Here is an 11,514-nt window from a genome sequence, read left to right as displayed (position 1 = left end):
TGTCCTATGTGGTGGCTTGCTGGGGAACATTCCCGCGTCTCCTCCTTGTCCTTCCACTGTGCGGTTCCAGGGATTGAACACAGCTCCTCAGGCTTCGGGGCAAGCACCTTCCCCATGGTGCCGCCTCATGAGCCCTGGGTTGTTAGTTCATTAGATTTAAAGCCCTGGCTGTCCTGGATCTCGCTCTGTAGCCCAGGCTGGCCTCGAACTCACAGAGATCCGCCTGCCTCTGCCTCCTGAGGGCTGGGATTAAAGGCGTGCGCCACCACTGCCCGGCAGAGTACTCAATCTTAAAATCAGACAGATTGTAAGATACAGAGCATGGGAAGGACTCCTGCAAATTATTCTTAATTATGTGTGCAGGCGTGTGTGTGTGTGGGGGGGGGTTCATGTGCATGCCTGGTGCCCAGAGTCCAGAGGAGGACGTCGAGTCTCCTTGAATATGGGAGCTATAGGTAGTTGTGAGCCGCCATGTGGGAACCCAGGTCCCCTACAGAAGCAGCAGACGCTCGCTCCTAGGCCAGGCTGTCGTCAAACTCATGGCAATCCCGCTGCCTCAGTCTCCTGAGGGCTGAGACCCAGCTGAACGTGGGTTTTGGGGAACAGAAACCAAAAAGGGCCACCTCACTGACGTCCTTTTGTACAAAGTGGGGAGCATGTCTCCTGCTGTGACACCCACTCGGCAGTGGCCAAGTCCGCAGGTGCCCCTCACACAAGGCAGTGGTAGCATTAGCATTCTACATCCTTGGCACAGTCCACAAACACCAGACCCAGTGTACGAAGGAAATGTTGCTTTTATTGGAGGCTGCCACAAGCAGCTCAGGCTGGCGGCCTCAGGGGGGCAGGCGGGTCCTAGACAGTCCTGCTGTCAGGGTCTCTGGGGTGGGTATGGGGGCGGTCGTCTTGCCTGCGGATAATGGAATTGATCCAGTCTGCGAACTCAGCCACAGGCGCGAAGGCATCTGGGTACAGTCCAGACCCGCAGCCTCCGCGGATGAAGGAGTCGATGCCTTGGACAAGCCCGTTACAGACCAAGGGTCCTCCAGAGTCCCCCTGTGAAGGTGTCAAGGTCAGAGACGGGACCTCTAGGCTCCCCCTTACCCGTGTTCCAGCACTGGGAAGTCCTCCCTCGGGTCTGACCACCTCTGCTGCAAACGGGTACTTACGAAACAGATGCCCGCTCTCCGCCTGGGCACCAGCGTGCACACATTCACACGGCGGCGGCAGAAGTTCGTCACCACGGTCACGTTGAGCTCTTGGAGCACATTCGGTGACCGTTGGTTCGTGCCCAGCCTGCCCCAGCCCATGGCCAGGCATGAAGTTCCGTTGCCCACGCCACGGCCCTGGGCAGGCAGCTGGGCCACCTGCACGTTGGCGTTAATGGTGGCTGAGCCATTGAGCTGCGGGGAGGGACGGCGGGTGAGGGGGAGACTTAGAACACGAAGGAGTCACAGGGCGCGTTCCACAAGGACCGTCACCACGTCCTGAATACCCCGCCACCAAGCGGTGGGAAAGCTGAGGACCCGGAGGAAGAAATGAGTATTTCCCTGGGTTCCGCAGAGCGGCAGGGTCGGTGCGGGGAGAGCACAGACAAGAGGAGTTTGTTGACTGAATACTGCCCGGAGCGGTCGGTCCGTACATTAGCTCACAGCCCTCGCCATGGGGCCCCCAGGACGGCTGTTCTCCACTGTGCCGAGCGGGAAACGGGCTCAGGTGATCACCGCAGCCGCCCCAGGGTGTCCCTGTCTCCCCCACCCCCAGACCCTTCCGCACGGCATCTTCCTCCAGCCCCGACCTCCCGGCTCCCGGACTCCCAAGCCCACCTGGAGGATCACGATGTCGTTCAGCAGACGCGTGGGGTCGAAGCCTTTCTCGAAGATGCGCTGCACAGAGAAGGTCTGTCTTGTGGGCTCCCGTTGCCGCAGGTTGTGGGCCCCCAGCACCACCTGCACGGACTGGAAGTTCCTACGGACAGCCGAGAGGCAAGGGTCATGGGTGGGAGTCCCCACCCGGCCGCCCACTCTGGCCCACGTGGACGCTCAGGGCTGGGAGGGGAAGGACAGGGAGGGGACTCACAGGCCGTTCACGCAGTGGGCTGCGGACATGACGAAGTTCCTGGCGATGAGTGAGGCACCACAGAAGTGACCTCCACGCCGCTGCAGGGACACCATGAAGGGCCACGCGTGGGCCTGGGCTGGCCGGCCACCCACAATCTCGGAGGCCAGCACTGGGCCTAGGGACACACGGGGAGGAAGAGTGAGCCCCAGCCACCAAGCTGTTCGAATCCTCAGTGAGGGAAACTGAGGCTGAGAGGACAAGGGGCCCGCCCAGGGTGCTCCTGGACGTGAGACCCAAGCGCCTCCTCCAGGCTGGGAATCCCGTTTCCTGGTAGTGGCCTCGCCGCCAGAAACCTCTGTGTCTTTTTCTAAGGTCCTGGTGGAAGCGGGGGAGGACACTGGGGATGGACAGGTGGTCAGTGGGGTGGGTGTGTGTCCGTCCGCACTCACCACCCAGGAGCACGGCCAGCAGCAGAGGAGCCAGAGTCGGGCTGGGTGACGGGCGGAGGGTCATGGTGGGCTCAGCTCTGGTGGCTCCCCGCGCCCCTACCTAACAGTCATACTTATATACATATAACGGCAGAGGCCGTTGTATTGCCCCATGCCAGCCACAGCCCCACTTCCTCCCTGGGGACGGGACGATGGGGGTGGCATGGAGAGGTGTGTGCCCCCCACTTCAATGCCTCTCATGCTGCTCCATACCAGTGAAAACTCAGCACGCCATCCTTCTTTCCTTTCTTAAAAATAGGACCTCAGGGCTGAGTGGCGGCGCACGCCTTTAATCCCAGCACTCGGGAGGCAGAGGCAGGGGGATCTCCGTGAGTTCGAGGTCAGCCTGGTCTACAGAGCGAGTTCCATGACAGCCAGGGCTGCACAGAGAAACCCTGTCTCTAAAACGCCAAAAATAAAGTAAAATAGAGTCTCAGGTAGCCTGGGCTGGCCTCAAACCCTTAATTCCTCTGACTGTACCTCCCGAGGGCTTGGAGGACAGGTATGCACAGCCAGGCCCAGCTTGCTGCCCTGTATCCAGCCACTTATATCTGAGGGCCGATCCATCTGCCTCAGTTTACCTCAGGCATAGTAATAACAACAACACATAATGTATTGAGTTGTCAAAGGGTCTGGTACCAGCCTGACTTTTTCCTGGGGTGACAGAAAATGGCTGGCTGGATCCTTACTTAAGTCAGAGAAATTGAGGGACATGGATGCTCTGCCCACCCAGTGACAGGTGAGCGTGTGTGTGTTTGAGACAGGGTTTCACTCTGTAGCCCAGGCTGGCTGGAATTCACAGAGCTCCGCCTGCCTCTGCCTCCTCAGCTCTGGGACTAAAGGTGGGTGCCGCCATGCCTGGCACAACAGGTCATATTTTTTTTGGGGGGGGGTTGGAGACAGGGTTTCTCTGTGTAGTTTTGGAGCCTGTCCTGGAACTCACTTGGTAGCCCAGGCTGGCCTGGAACTCACGGAGATCCGCCTGGCTCTGCCTCCCGAGTGCTGGGATTAAAGGCGTGTGTCAGAGCCACCAGGCTACAACAGGCCATTCTAGCCTGGGGTTCACGCTGCAGCAGCTCGGCCCTAGTGTGCTGGGTGCTCCTCACAGTGGGGAGCTCGGTCCCACCCGACCCCACCCCTGCATGGGCACCCACAGTGGCCAGAGTGTGAGTTCCCGTCTGGAACCACACAGGGGGAGCGCTCTTCTCCCACAGTGGAGACAGGCTCGGGGGCAGCCCCCACACCCTCTGTGGCCAGCTCCCCTCCCATCTCTTCCCGGAGCCAGAGCCAAGGCTGTTTGTTGCAAAACCAACGTCTCAACTCCAGGACAGGGCATAGGGGTGCAACCCAACGGACACGGGCAGGTGGCCAGGGTGCCGGGGCTCAACACCCGCTAGGCTGGAGACCTCTGTCCCTGGGACCCCAGTGGGGACCCCACACCAGCTGGGCACTCCCTGACTCACTCAGACACACGCTAACTGAACTCCCTTCCTTCCGCACAGTGAGCACCTACTGTATACACCGTCCCTCGTCACATGGCAGCGGGTGCAGGGCAAACAATCTCAGATTAGGAGACCAGACTTCACCACGGCTACCCTTATTGAGCACCACCTGTATACACGCTCACCCATGCTGTGCGGGTTAAGTTTGCCTTTCGAGTTCATAGCCCCAGTCCCCTGCTGTGGAACGCGGGGCCCTGAAGGTTCTTCCCTGGCCCCCGTTTAGTGTCCTCGGGTCCCCAGATGCCCAGCAGCATCTCCACAAGAAACAGTCCCTATACAGTGCTGAGACATCGGGGGGGGGGGACCACTCTGCAGGTGTTGAGGGGGCATTGAAAAGAGGCTGGCCGGGCGGTGGTGGCACTCAGCACTCGGGAGGTAGAGACAGGCGGATCTCTGTGAGTTCGAGGCCAGCCTGGTCTACACAGTGAGATCCAGGACAGGCTCCAAAACTACACAGAGAAACCCTGTCTCAAAAAACAAAAAAGGGAAAAGGAACGAGGCGGAGTCTGGGGTTCAGTGGGCAGCAGCTCCCCTGGGGTGCACACCTGTCAGCCCAGCACTCTGGAGAGTTCGAGGTCGTCTTCAGCTACATAGGGAGCTAGAGGCTAGCCTGGGCTACGTGAGACTGTCTCCCAAAACTAAAGCAACATTAGAGACGGAATAATCCTGTGGACCGGACACCAAAATAAGTCAAAGAGCAGCCACCTCCCACTCCTGAAGCCCCGTGGGGACACCGCCCACCTCTCGCCCCTCCAGGGCTGGCTCGTGACCGGCTTCCCCTCTCCCTGTGCTGGCCCAGGCTCACTTCTCTGTCGATGGGGAAAACCACATGCTTCCAGGTCTGCCCCTTGCTCTTCTGGCCTCGCTGTGCCCTGCCCCCGGGTCCCTCCTCCTTGCTCCTGGATTTCCCAACGCTGTCCACCCTGCCTCCTCCACCAGGAAGCCCTCTTGTCTGCTTTGACTGGGCCACAACCATCAGGCCCCGAGAAGCCCAGTGGGCGCCTGGAGCTGGGGACACCTTCACCAAACCCCACAAGCCACGCCTCCTCATCCCAGTTCCAGTTGGGGAAACCGAGGCAAAGAGGTGAGAAGCAAAAGGGGGGTGCTGATTCCAGCCCCTGTGGTTCAGGAATGAGCCTGGCCCTCCACGCCTTTCTTTCCTGCATAGTGGATCCCCCCACCTCCGACACGGAGGCTCTGACCACACCCCAGGTCCACACAGGTAAGACAGACAGGAGGCAGCTTTTAAAGACTTCTCAGATTTATTAAGGTCACATGGAAGAGGGGACGGAGCTGTCTCCACTCCAGGGGGTGCGTGGGCGGTCTAGCTGGAGGAAAAACCCAGAAAGGACCACGCACTCCAGATTTTCCTGCTAGAGCTTGCAGGTCGCCCCAGTGTAGGCTTCTGGGGCGCAGAAGGGCAGCTCAGGGGTCTGCGCCCCGCAGCACCGTGTGAATCCAATCCACGTACGTGGACACCCGGGCGAAGAAGTCGGGGAACTGGAGGGAGGCGCATTCCCGGATCACGAAGGAGTCGACTCCATGAAGAATGCCATCGCAGATCAGGGGGCCGCCCGAGTCTCCCTGCGGTAGAAAAGGGATCAATCCCCAAGCTGACAGGAGTCAGCCGGGATCAGGTGACGTGGGGAAGAGTGCCAGGGGATGACCAGCGGGCATTTAGTAGCTTCCGGTTGGATTCAGTCTGCCTGGGTCCAAAAGAGAGGAGACACACAGGTGCCAAGTACAAAACAGCGTCTGCTCCGTCGCAGGGGGCCTGGGCTTGCCACAACCGTGCTTGCAGGGGGTAGAGACCGAGGGTCAGAACGAACAGGCCGGCAGCGGGGCCACATTCAGACCCCCAACTTCCTCCCTCACCCGCCTATCCTCCAGACCCCGGCTCCCCCTCCAGCTCACCCGCCTGGGAACAAAGCCCTCCCATAGCCCAGGCATCCCCATCTCCGGGACAGCCATGTCCTTCCCGGAGCCCCCGTCCCCAGCGCCAGAGGTCCAGGGAACCAGAGAAGCTCTATCAGAGACCCCGCCCCCAGGCCCCGCCCCACCACAGACCCCGCCCCAGGCCCCGCCCCATCACGGACCCACAGGCCCCGCCCCGCCTCACCATAGACTCCGCCCCCGGCTCCGCCCTGCCCCCGGCCCCGCCCCACCATAGACTCCGCCTCAGGCCCCGCCCCACCATAGATACCACCGCAGCCCCGCCCCGCCCCACCATAGACTCCGCCCCCAGGCCCCGCCCCGCCCCACCATAGACTCCGCCCCACCATAGACTCCGCCCCATGCCCCTCCCCTCCCCTGGCCCCGCCCCCACGAGCCAGCCCCGCCCGCACTCACGAAGCAAATGCCCGCGGCCCGCCGCGGCACCAGCGTGCACACGTTGTGATCCCGGCACAGGAAGGTGACCACCGTGACGTTCAGCTCCTGCAGCACGCGTGGCGTGGGCGCGCGGGTGCCCAGGCGGCCCCAGCCCATGGCCAGGCACTGGGTGCCCTGGGACAGCGACTGGCCCTGCTGGGGCAGAGAGGCCACCGCCACCGCCTCGCCCAGGGAGGCTGGCCGGTTCAGCTGCGGAAAAGAAGAGGGAACCTGACAGCTCCGTCGGGCCTTGGCACTTGGAGAGCCGCCACTTCCGGCCGAGCGCACAGGCAGCAACAAACGCAACACCCCACTCTGGGCGGAACTTCAAAGCGAGCTTGGCCAAACTCTCCGGGGAGAGTTGTCGATTTGTACAGCACGGGGACAGGGAAGGTACCGGGCGGTGACCCTGACCCAGGCCCTACCTCGGCCTCAGTTTCCCCTTTCATGAAAAGCCTGGCCATAACCCTGACCCTGACATTAGCCCTACCCGTGGCCCGTGACAGTAACCAAAACTCAGCCCCAACCCTAACCCCCGCCCGCCACCCAGCGCACCAGGCCGGAAGCACAGCTCGGGCAGGAGCTGAGGGACCGACCCCAGCCCCACACTATGACAGACAGCTGCATGGCCCCAGCGTGGCACGCGGGAGGCGCACCTTCCGTGTCTTCCGCAGGAACGACTCCCCAGGCCTACCTGAACGAGCAGCACGTCATTGAGACTCTCCTCAGGGTTGTAGTTGTTCTGGAAGACCTGAGTGATGGTGAATTTCTGCTGCTCAGGCTCCTGGCTTTGCAGGTCGTGGGCACCGAGCACCACCGTCACCAGCTGCCAGGGGCTGCGGGCCGGGTCGTGGGATTGTGTTTGTGGCAGGGACCCAGGCCCTCATACACACTACCGCTGCTCCGCCCTGGCCACGCCCACCCCTCACCGGGGATTCTGGGCGGGGCTCCACCCTGACCACGCCCCCAGCCCCTCACTGGGGATTCTAGGCGGGGCTCCACCCTGACCACGCCTCCAGCCCCTCTGGGGATTCTGGGCGGGGCTTCACCCTGACCACGCCCCCAGCCCCTCACTGGGGATTCTAGGCGGGGCTCCACCCTGACCACGCCCCCAGCCCCTCACTGGGGATTCTGGGCGGGGCTCCACCCTGACCACGCCCCCAGCCCCTCACTGGGGATTCTGGGCGGGGCTCCACCCTGACCACGCCCCCAGCCCCTCACTGGGAGTCTAGGTGAGAGGAATGCATTGTTGTGGTCTCCTAGAGAAGAAATTGGGGAAGAGCTGAGGCTGGTATAGAAGGAGGGGGTTGGAAGGGGAAGCACCCAGCCCGGTCCCGGCAGACCTAAAGCCCCTCACTGGCCACTGGCCGCTGTGTACTCACATGTCTTGCAGGCAGTGCGCAGCCGTCAGCACGAATCTCGGGTGGATCAGCGTGCCCCCACAGAAGTGGCTCCCAGGGGACCTGCTCAGCTGCAGGGACGCCACATAAGGCCGAGAATGGGGCTGAGCCTCGCGCCCACCCACGATCTTGGAGGCCTGGACTGGGCCTGGGGGAGGAAAGAGTCAGGACCACAGCCTGGAGGTTCCTGGGAGCCGCAGTCTGAGGAGTTGGGGGGCCTGGCTTGAATCTATGGCTATCATTTTGTACTGAGACAGTGTCTCGCTCTGTAGCCCAGGCTGGCCTCGAACTCGCCTCCCGAGTGCTGGGATCAAAGGTGTGCGCCACTAAACCCGGCTTCTGTAATTCTGCATTCCCTAGAAATCCCTCCCCTACAGTGAGGGCCTCTGGGTGGCACAGCAATAGAGATTTCTAAGAAAAAACGGTCAAGGAGCTGACGCTGGGTGCGGCTCAGTGGGCAGCGCTCTGCTCTCAGCGTGCACAAAGCTGTGGGATCCATCTCCAGCACCACAGAAACCCAGCCTAGTGGCGGAAGCCTGCCACCCTAGTACTGGGGAGGCGAGACATGAGAATGGGCAGTTCAAAGTCATCATCGATAGGCTGTAAAGTGAGCTTAAGGCCAGTCTGGGCTGCATGAGGCCCTGTCTGGAAAAGAACCATAGAATGGAAGGGAAACTGAGTCAGAATGCCTAGGGTTCTCCTTCTTCATCTTTCCCCTCCCAAGCATTTATCCAGGGGGTGCCTTGGTCTTCCCAGCTGTGCCAGGAAGATGCTGGTTGAGGAACAGGGTCCCACTCACCGCCGAAGACCAGGGCGAGCAGGAGGAAGGGATGGACCCGGCGTGGGGATCGGTGCCTTCCGGCCATGGCCAGGCTCCTGGCCCCCTGCTTGCTGGGTCCCTCTTATAGGCCAGCTCTGTGGGGAGCCGTTGAACGGTGACTGAAGGCCAGGCTGGGTGCCCCACTTCCTCCTTCCAGTGTGGGGGCCCAGGAGAGTCTGCAGTGAGGCAGGATGCAGGGGTGTCTCTGGAGGAATGGGAGGCCAGCTGCCACCCACCGCATGCTGAGGGTCCTGGAAGAGGCCTGAGTGACACCCCCAGGCTGTGGCCCGATCCATTATTTCCTGCCAGGGTTTTCTCTTGGGAGTTTATTATTTCTCCTTAGTGTGTGTGTGTGTGTGTGTGTGTGTGTGTGTGTGTGTGTGTGTGTGTGTGTCTTGAAGCAGTCTCTCATGCATCCCAGGTTGCCCTGAACTCACCACATAGCCAAGGCTGACCTTGAACTCCTGATCCTCCTGCCTCCGCCTCCTGTGTGCTGGGATGGCAGGTGTGTGCTTTCGTACTGGAATAATTTCCTATTCTTTCTTTATTTAAATAAGTTTAACTTTTTCCTCTTTGCTTCTATATATAAATTTATTTTTATTTTTTGCACAGGCATGCATATAGACGCCTGAGGTCGACACAAGCTATTTTCCTCACCTTATATCCCGAGGCAGGGCTCTCCCTTGGTTCCAGTCACACAGCTCACCAGCTTGCTGGTTGTGGGGGGTAGGGGTCCCTGTCTTTGCCTGGCCCTCCTCCCACACACACTTGGGAATACAAGCAGACGGCCTCACTGTAGGGCTTTGCATCCGGTGTGTGCGGGGAGGGGGGGGCAGGTTCTGGGGACCAGAACTCCAGCCTTGGCCACAAGCACTTCACGCCCCCCCAGCCATCTCCTAACCCTCTTCCCATCCACTTCCCTTTATTAAAACCCAGAACTCATAGCAATCCTCCTGTCTCCACTTCCCATGTGCTAGGATCGCAGGCCCAATCTATTTATTTATTATAAGATAGTCCAAACCCATAGGACACGGGATGTAGATGATGGTGTGTTTGCCTATCATGTGAGAGGCCCTGGGTTCCACCCCAGTACCACCAACATTCATACTTCCCTCATGCATTTCTCTGAGTGTGTGTGTGTGAGTGTGTGTGTGTAAGTGTGTGTGAGAGTGAGTGTGTGTGTCAGTGAGTGTGTGTAAGTGTGTGAGAGTGAGTGTGTGTGTCAGTGAGTGTGTGTGTGAGTGTGAGCTCGTGTGTGTGTGAGTGTGTGTAAGTGTGTGTCAGTGTGTGTGTGTCAGTGTGTGTGTGTGTCAGTGTGTGAGAGTGAGTTCGTGTGTGTAAGTGTGTGTGAGAGTGTGTGTGTGTGTGTGAGAGTGAGTGTGTGTGTCAGTGAATGTGTGTGAGTGAGTTCGTGTGTGTAAGTGTGTGTGAGAGTGTGAGTGTGTGTGAGTGTAAGTGTGAGTGTGTGTCTGTCTGTGTGTGCAGGTCAGAGGACATCTCTCAGAAGTCAGTTCTCTCCTCCCACCATGTGAGTCCCCGGGAGTGAACGGAGGTCACAGGTTTGGCGGCAAGCGCCTTTGCCACTGAGCCATCTCGACGGCCCATACATAAAGAAGTGAATTAATTAAATTAAGTTAAAAGAATAAACCACACGGAGAGAAAGAAACCACAGACCTGGCAGACTAGGGGTAAAAAAAAAAAAAAAGGGAAGGTTGTGTGGTTTCATTTTGAAACGCAGCCTCGTGGCAGAGGTCGGCAGGCTTCCGGGACTTGCCTCTCTGTTCCCAGACCTCTTACACAACACAGAGGCTGGGGTGACGCCAGGCCCAGCGCCGCTCAGAGCAATGGCCCCCTCTGCAGCTCCTCCGGGGTCTCGGCCCGCTTGGGCTCAGGACCCGGAGCCGCCACCAGCATCCTCTGCTCTTCAGGGGGCGCGCCTGGTGACCCTCCATCTGGTTCTGTCCCATGCCAGGCTCAGGAGCCACGAAGTGTCATGTCCTGGGGAGGGCTGAGTGGACCTCTGAGATCTGTCCATTCCATTCTCTGACCATTTTGAGACGGGGTCTCATGTAGACCAGGCTGGCCCCGAACTCACAGAGAGAGGCTTGCCTCTGTCTCCTGAGTGCTGGGGTTAGGACTTATGGACTTGGGTCCTCCGGTTTCCGCCTCCCGGATGTAGGAATCACAGCAGAGGTCTAAGGTGTCACACCCAGCCGCCTGCCCCTGATCTTAAGCCACCCATGGCTCCCCAGTTCCTGCTGACATTCTGACTGACTCCTCAGCTAGGCCATAGGTCCACCGGGGGCCGCCTTCCCCATCTCCACGTGGAGATCCCACTCTGGAAGACCCGACGTACCCCTCCTCAGCTCATGCCCTGCAGGCCACAGTGGTTGCCACACTTTCCTCCTTCTCCCCAGACCGTCAGTTAGGGGCCTCCTTTCAACACTAGAATTCCGCAAAGGTCACCCCAGCTCCTCCCCTACTGCCGGGGAAACTGAGGCCCAGGGCTTGTCTAGGTCTCTGTGCCCCTCTTTGGGCTTCTCCCCCCTCGGCCCCTGAAGCTGGGACAGCGTCACAACTGACTGGGACTTACCTGTGCCCTGTGACCACGGAACTGTGGCCAAGGGCTGCCCCCAGGGCATTTGTCCACCCCTCTCCCTGGACATGGGTGGGCGGTGATGCCCTTGACCCTGCGTGGACCACTTTTACCATCATCTCTGTCTTTACTTGTTTGCCTTTTTTGAAAAAAGAACTGACCTGGAACTCACTCTGTAGCCCAGGCTGGCCTTGAACTCAGAGATCTGCCTGCCGCTGCCTCCGGAGAGCTGGGATTAAAGGTGTGTGTTAGTTACTTCATTTGTTTGTTTTTGAGACAA

At 59.9% G+C, this 11,514-nt stretch overlaps 2 protein-coding genes across 3 annotated transcripts; both read right to left on the bottom strand.

Annotated features, from left to right (window-relative positions):
• Positions 1-776: 776 nt before the first annotated feature.
• Elane (elastase, neutrophil expressed) lies at positions 777-2,612 on the bottom strand. Its single transcript, XM_028858614.2, has 5 exons — positions 2,508-2,612; positions 2,077-2,233; positions 1,824-1,965; positions 1,167-1,400; positions 777-1,053 (listed from the first exon to the last, which is right to left on the bottom strand). Exons 1-5 carry the CDS (start codon positions 2,569-2,571, stop codon positions 853-855), a joined length of 798 nt encoding a protein of 265 aa, XP_028714447.1. The 5' UTR covers positions 2,572-2,612; the 3' UTR covers positions 777-852.
• Positions 2,613-5,291: 2,679 nt separating this feature from the next.
• On the bottom strand, positions 5,292-8,846 carry LOC114684111 (myeloblastin). Of its 2 annotated transcripts, none has more exons than XM_028858578.2 (5): positions 8,618-8,815; positions 7,801-7,966; positions 7,113-7,254; positions 6,398-6,628; positions 5,292-5,632 (listed from the first exon to the last, which is right to left on the bottom strand). In XM_028858578.2, the coding sequence occupies exons 1-5, from the start codon at positions 8,682-8,684 to the stop codon at positions 5,474-5,476; spliced, it is 765 nt and encodes a 254-aa protein (XP_028714411.1). In that variant the 5' UTR covers positions 8,685-8,815; the 3' UTR covers positions 5,292-5,473. The 2 variants fall into 2 exon arrangements, with proteins under 2 accessions (XP_028714411.1, XP_037053716.1); XM_037197821.1 differs by lacking the exon at positions 5,292-5,632 and adding an exon at positions 5,639-5,754 and having other exon boundaries at positions 8,618-8,846.
• Positions 8,847-11,514: the final 2,668 nt, after the last annotated feature.

The sequence above is a fragment of the Peromyscus leucopus genome, chromosome 22 (assembly GCF_004664715.2).
Source record: "Peromyscus leucopus breed LL Stock chromosome 22, UCI_PerLeu_2.1, whole genome shotgun sequence".
Classification (NCBI taxonomy): Eukaryota; Metazoa; Chordata; class Mammalia; order Rodentia; family Cricetidae; genus Peromyscus; species Peromyscus leucopus.
Note: the sequence above shows the minus strand (reverse complement) of the source record. Positions and strands in the feature narration are given on the sequence as shown.

Coding starts and splice junctions, on each gene's coding strand:
- Elane (XM_028858614.2), bottom strand. CDS start 2,571: ATGACCCTCCGCCCGTCACCCAGCCCGACTCTGGCTCCTCTGCTGCTG. Junction 2,234..2,507: donor GCTGGCCGTGCTCCTGGGTG/GTGAGTGCGGAC, acceptor GTGTGTCCCTAG/GCCCAGTGCTGGCCTCCGAG. Junction 1,966..2,076: donor GCCCACTGCGTGAACGGCCT/GTGAGTCCCCTC, acceptor GGCTGTCCGTAG/GAACTTCCAGTCCGTGCAGG.
- LOC114684111 (XM_028858578.2), bottom strand. CDS start 8,684: ATGGCCGGAAGGCACCGATCCCCACGCCGGGTCCATCCCTTCCTCCTG. Junction 7,255..7,800: donor GCGCACTGCCTGCAAGACAT/GTGAGTACACAG, acceptor CCCGGCCCGCAG/CCCCTGGCAGCTGGTGACGG. Junction 6,629..7,112: donor ATGACGTGCTGCTCGTTCAG/GTAGGCCTGGGG, acceptor TCTTTTCCGCAG/CTGAACCGGCCAGCCTCCCT.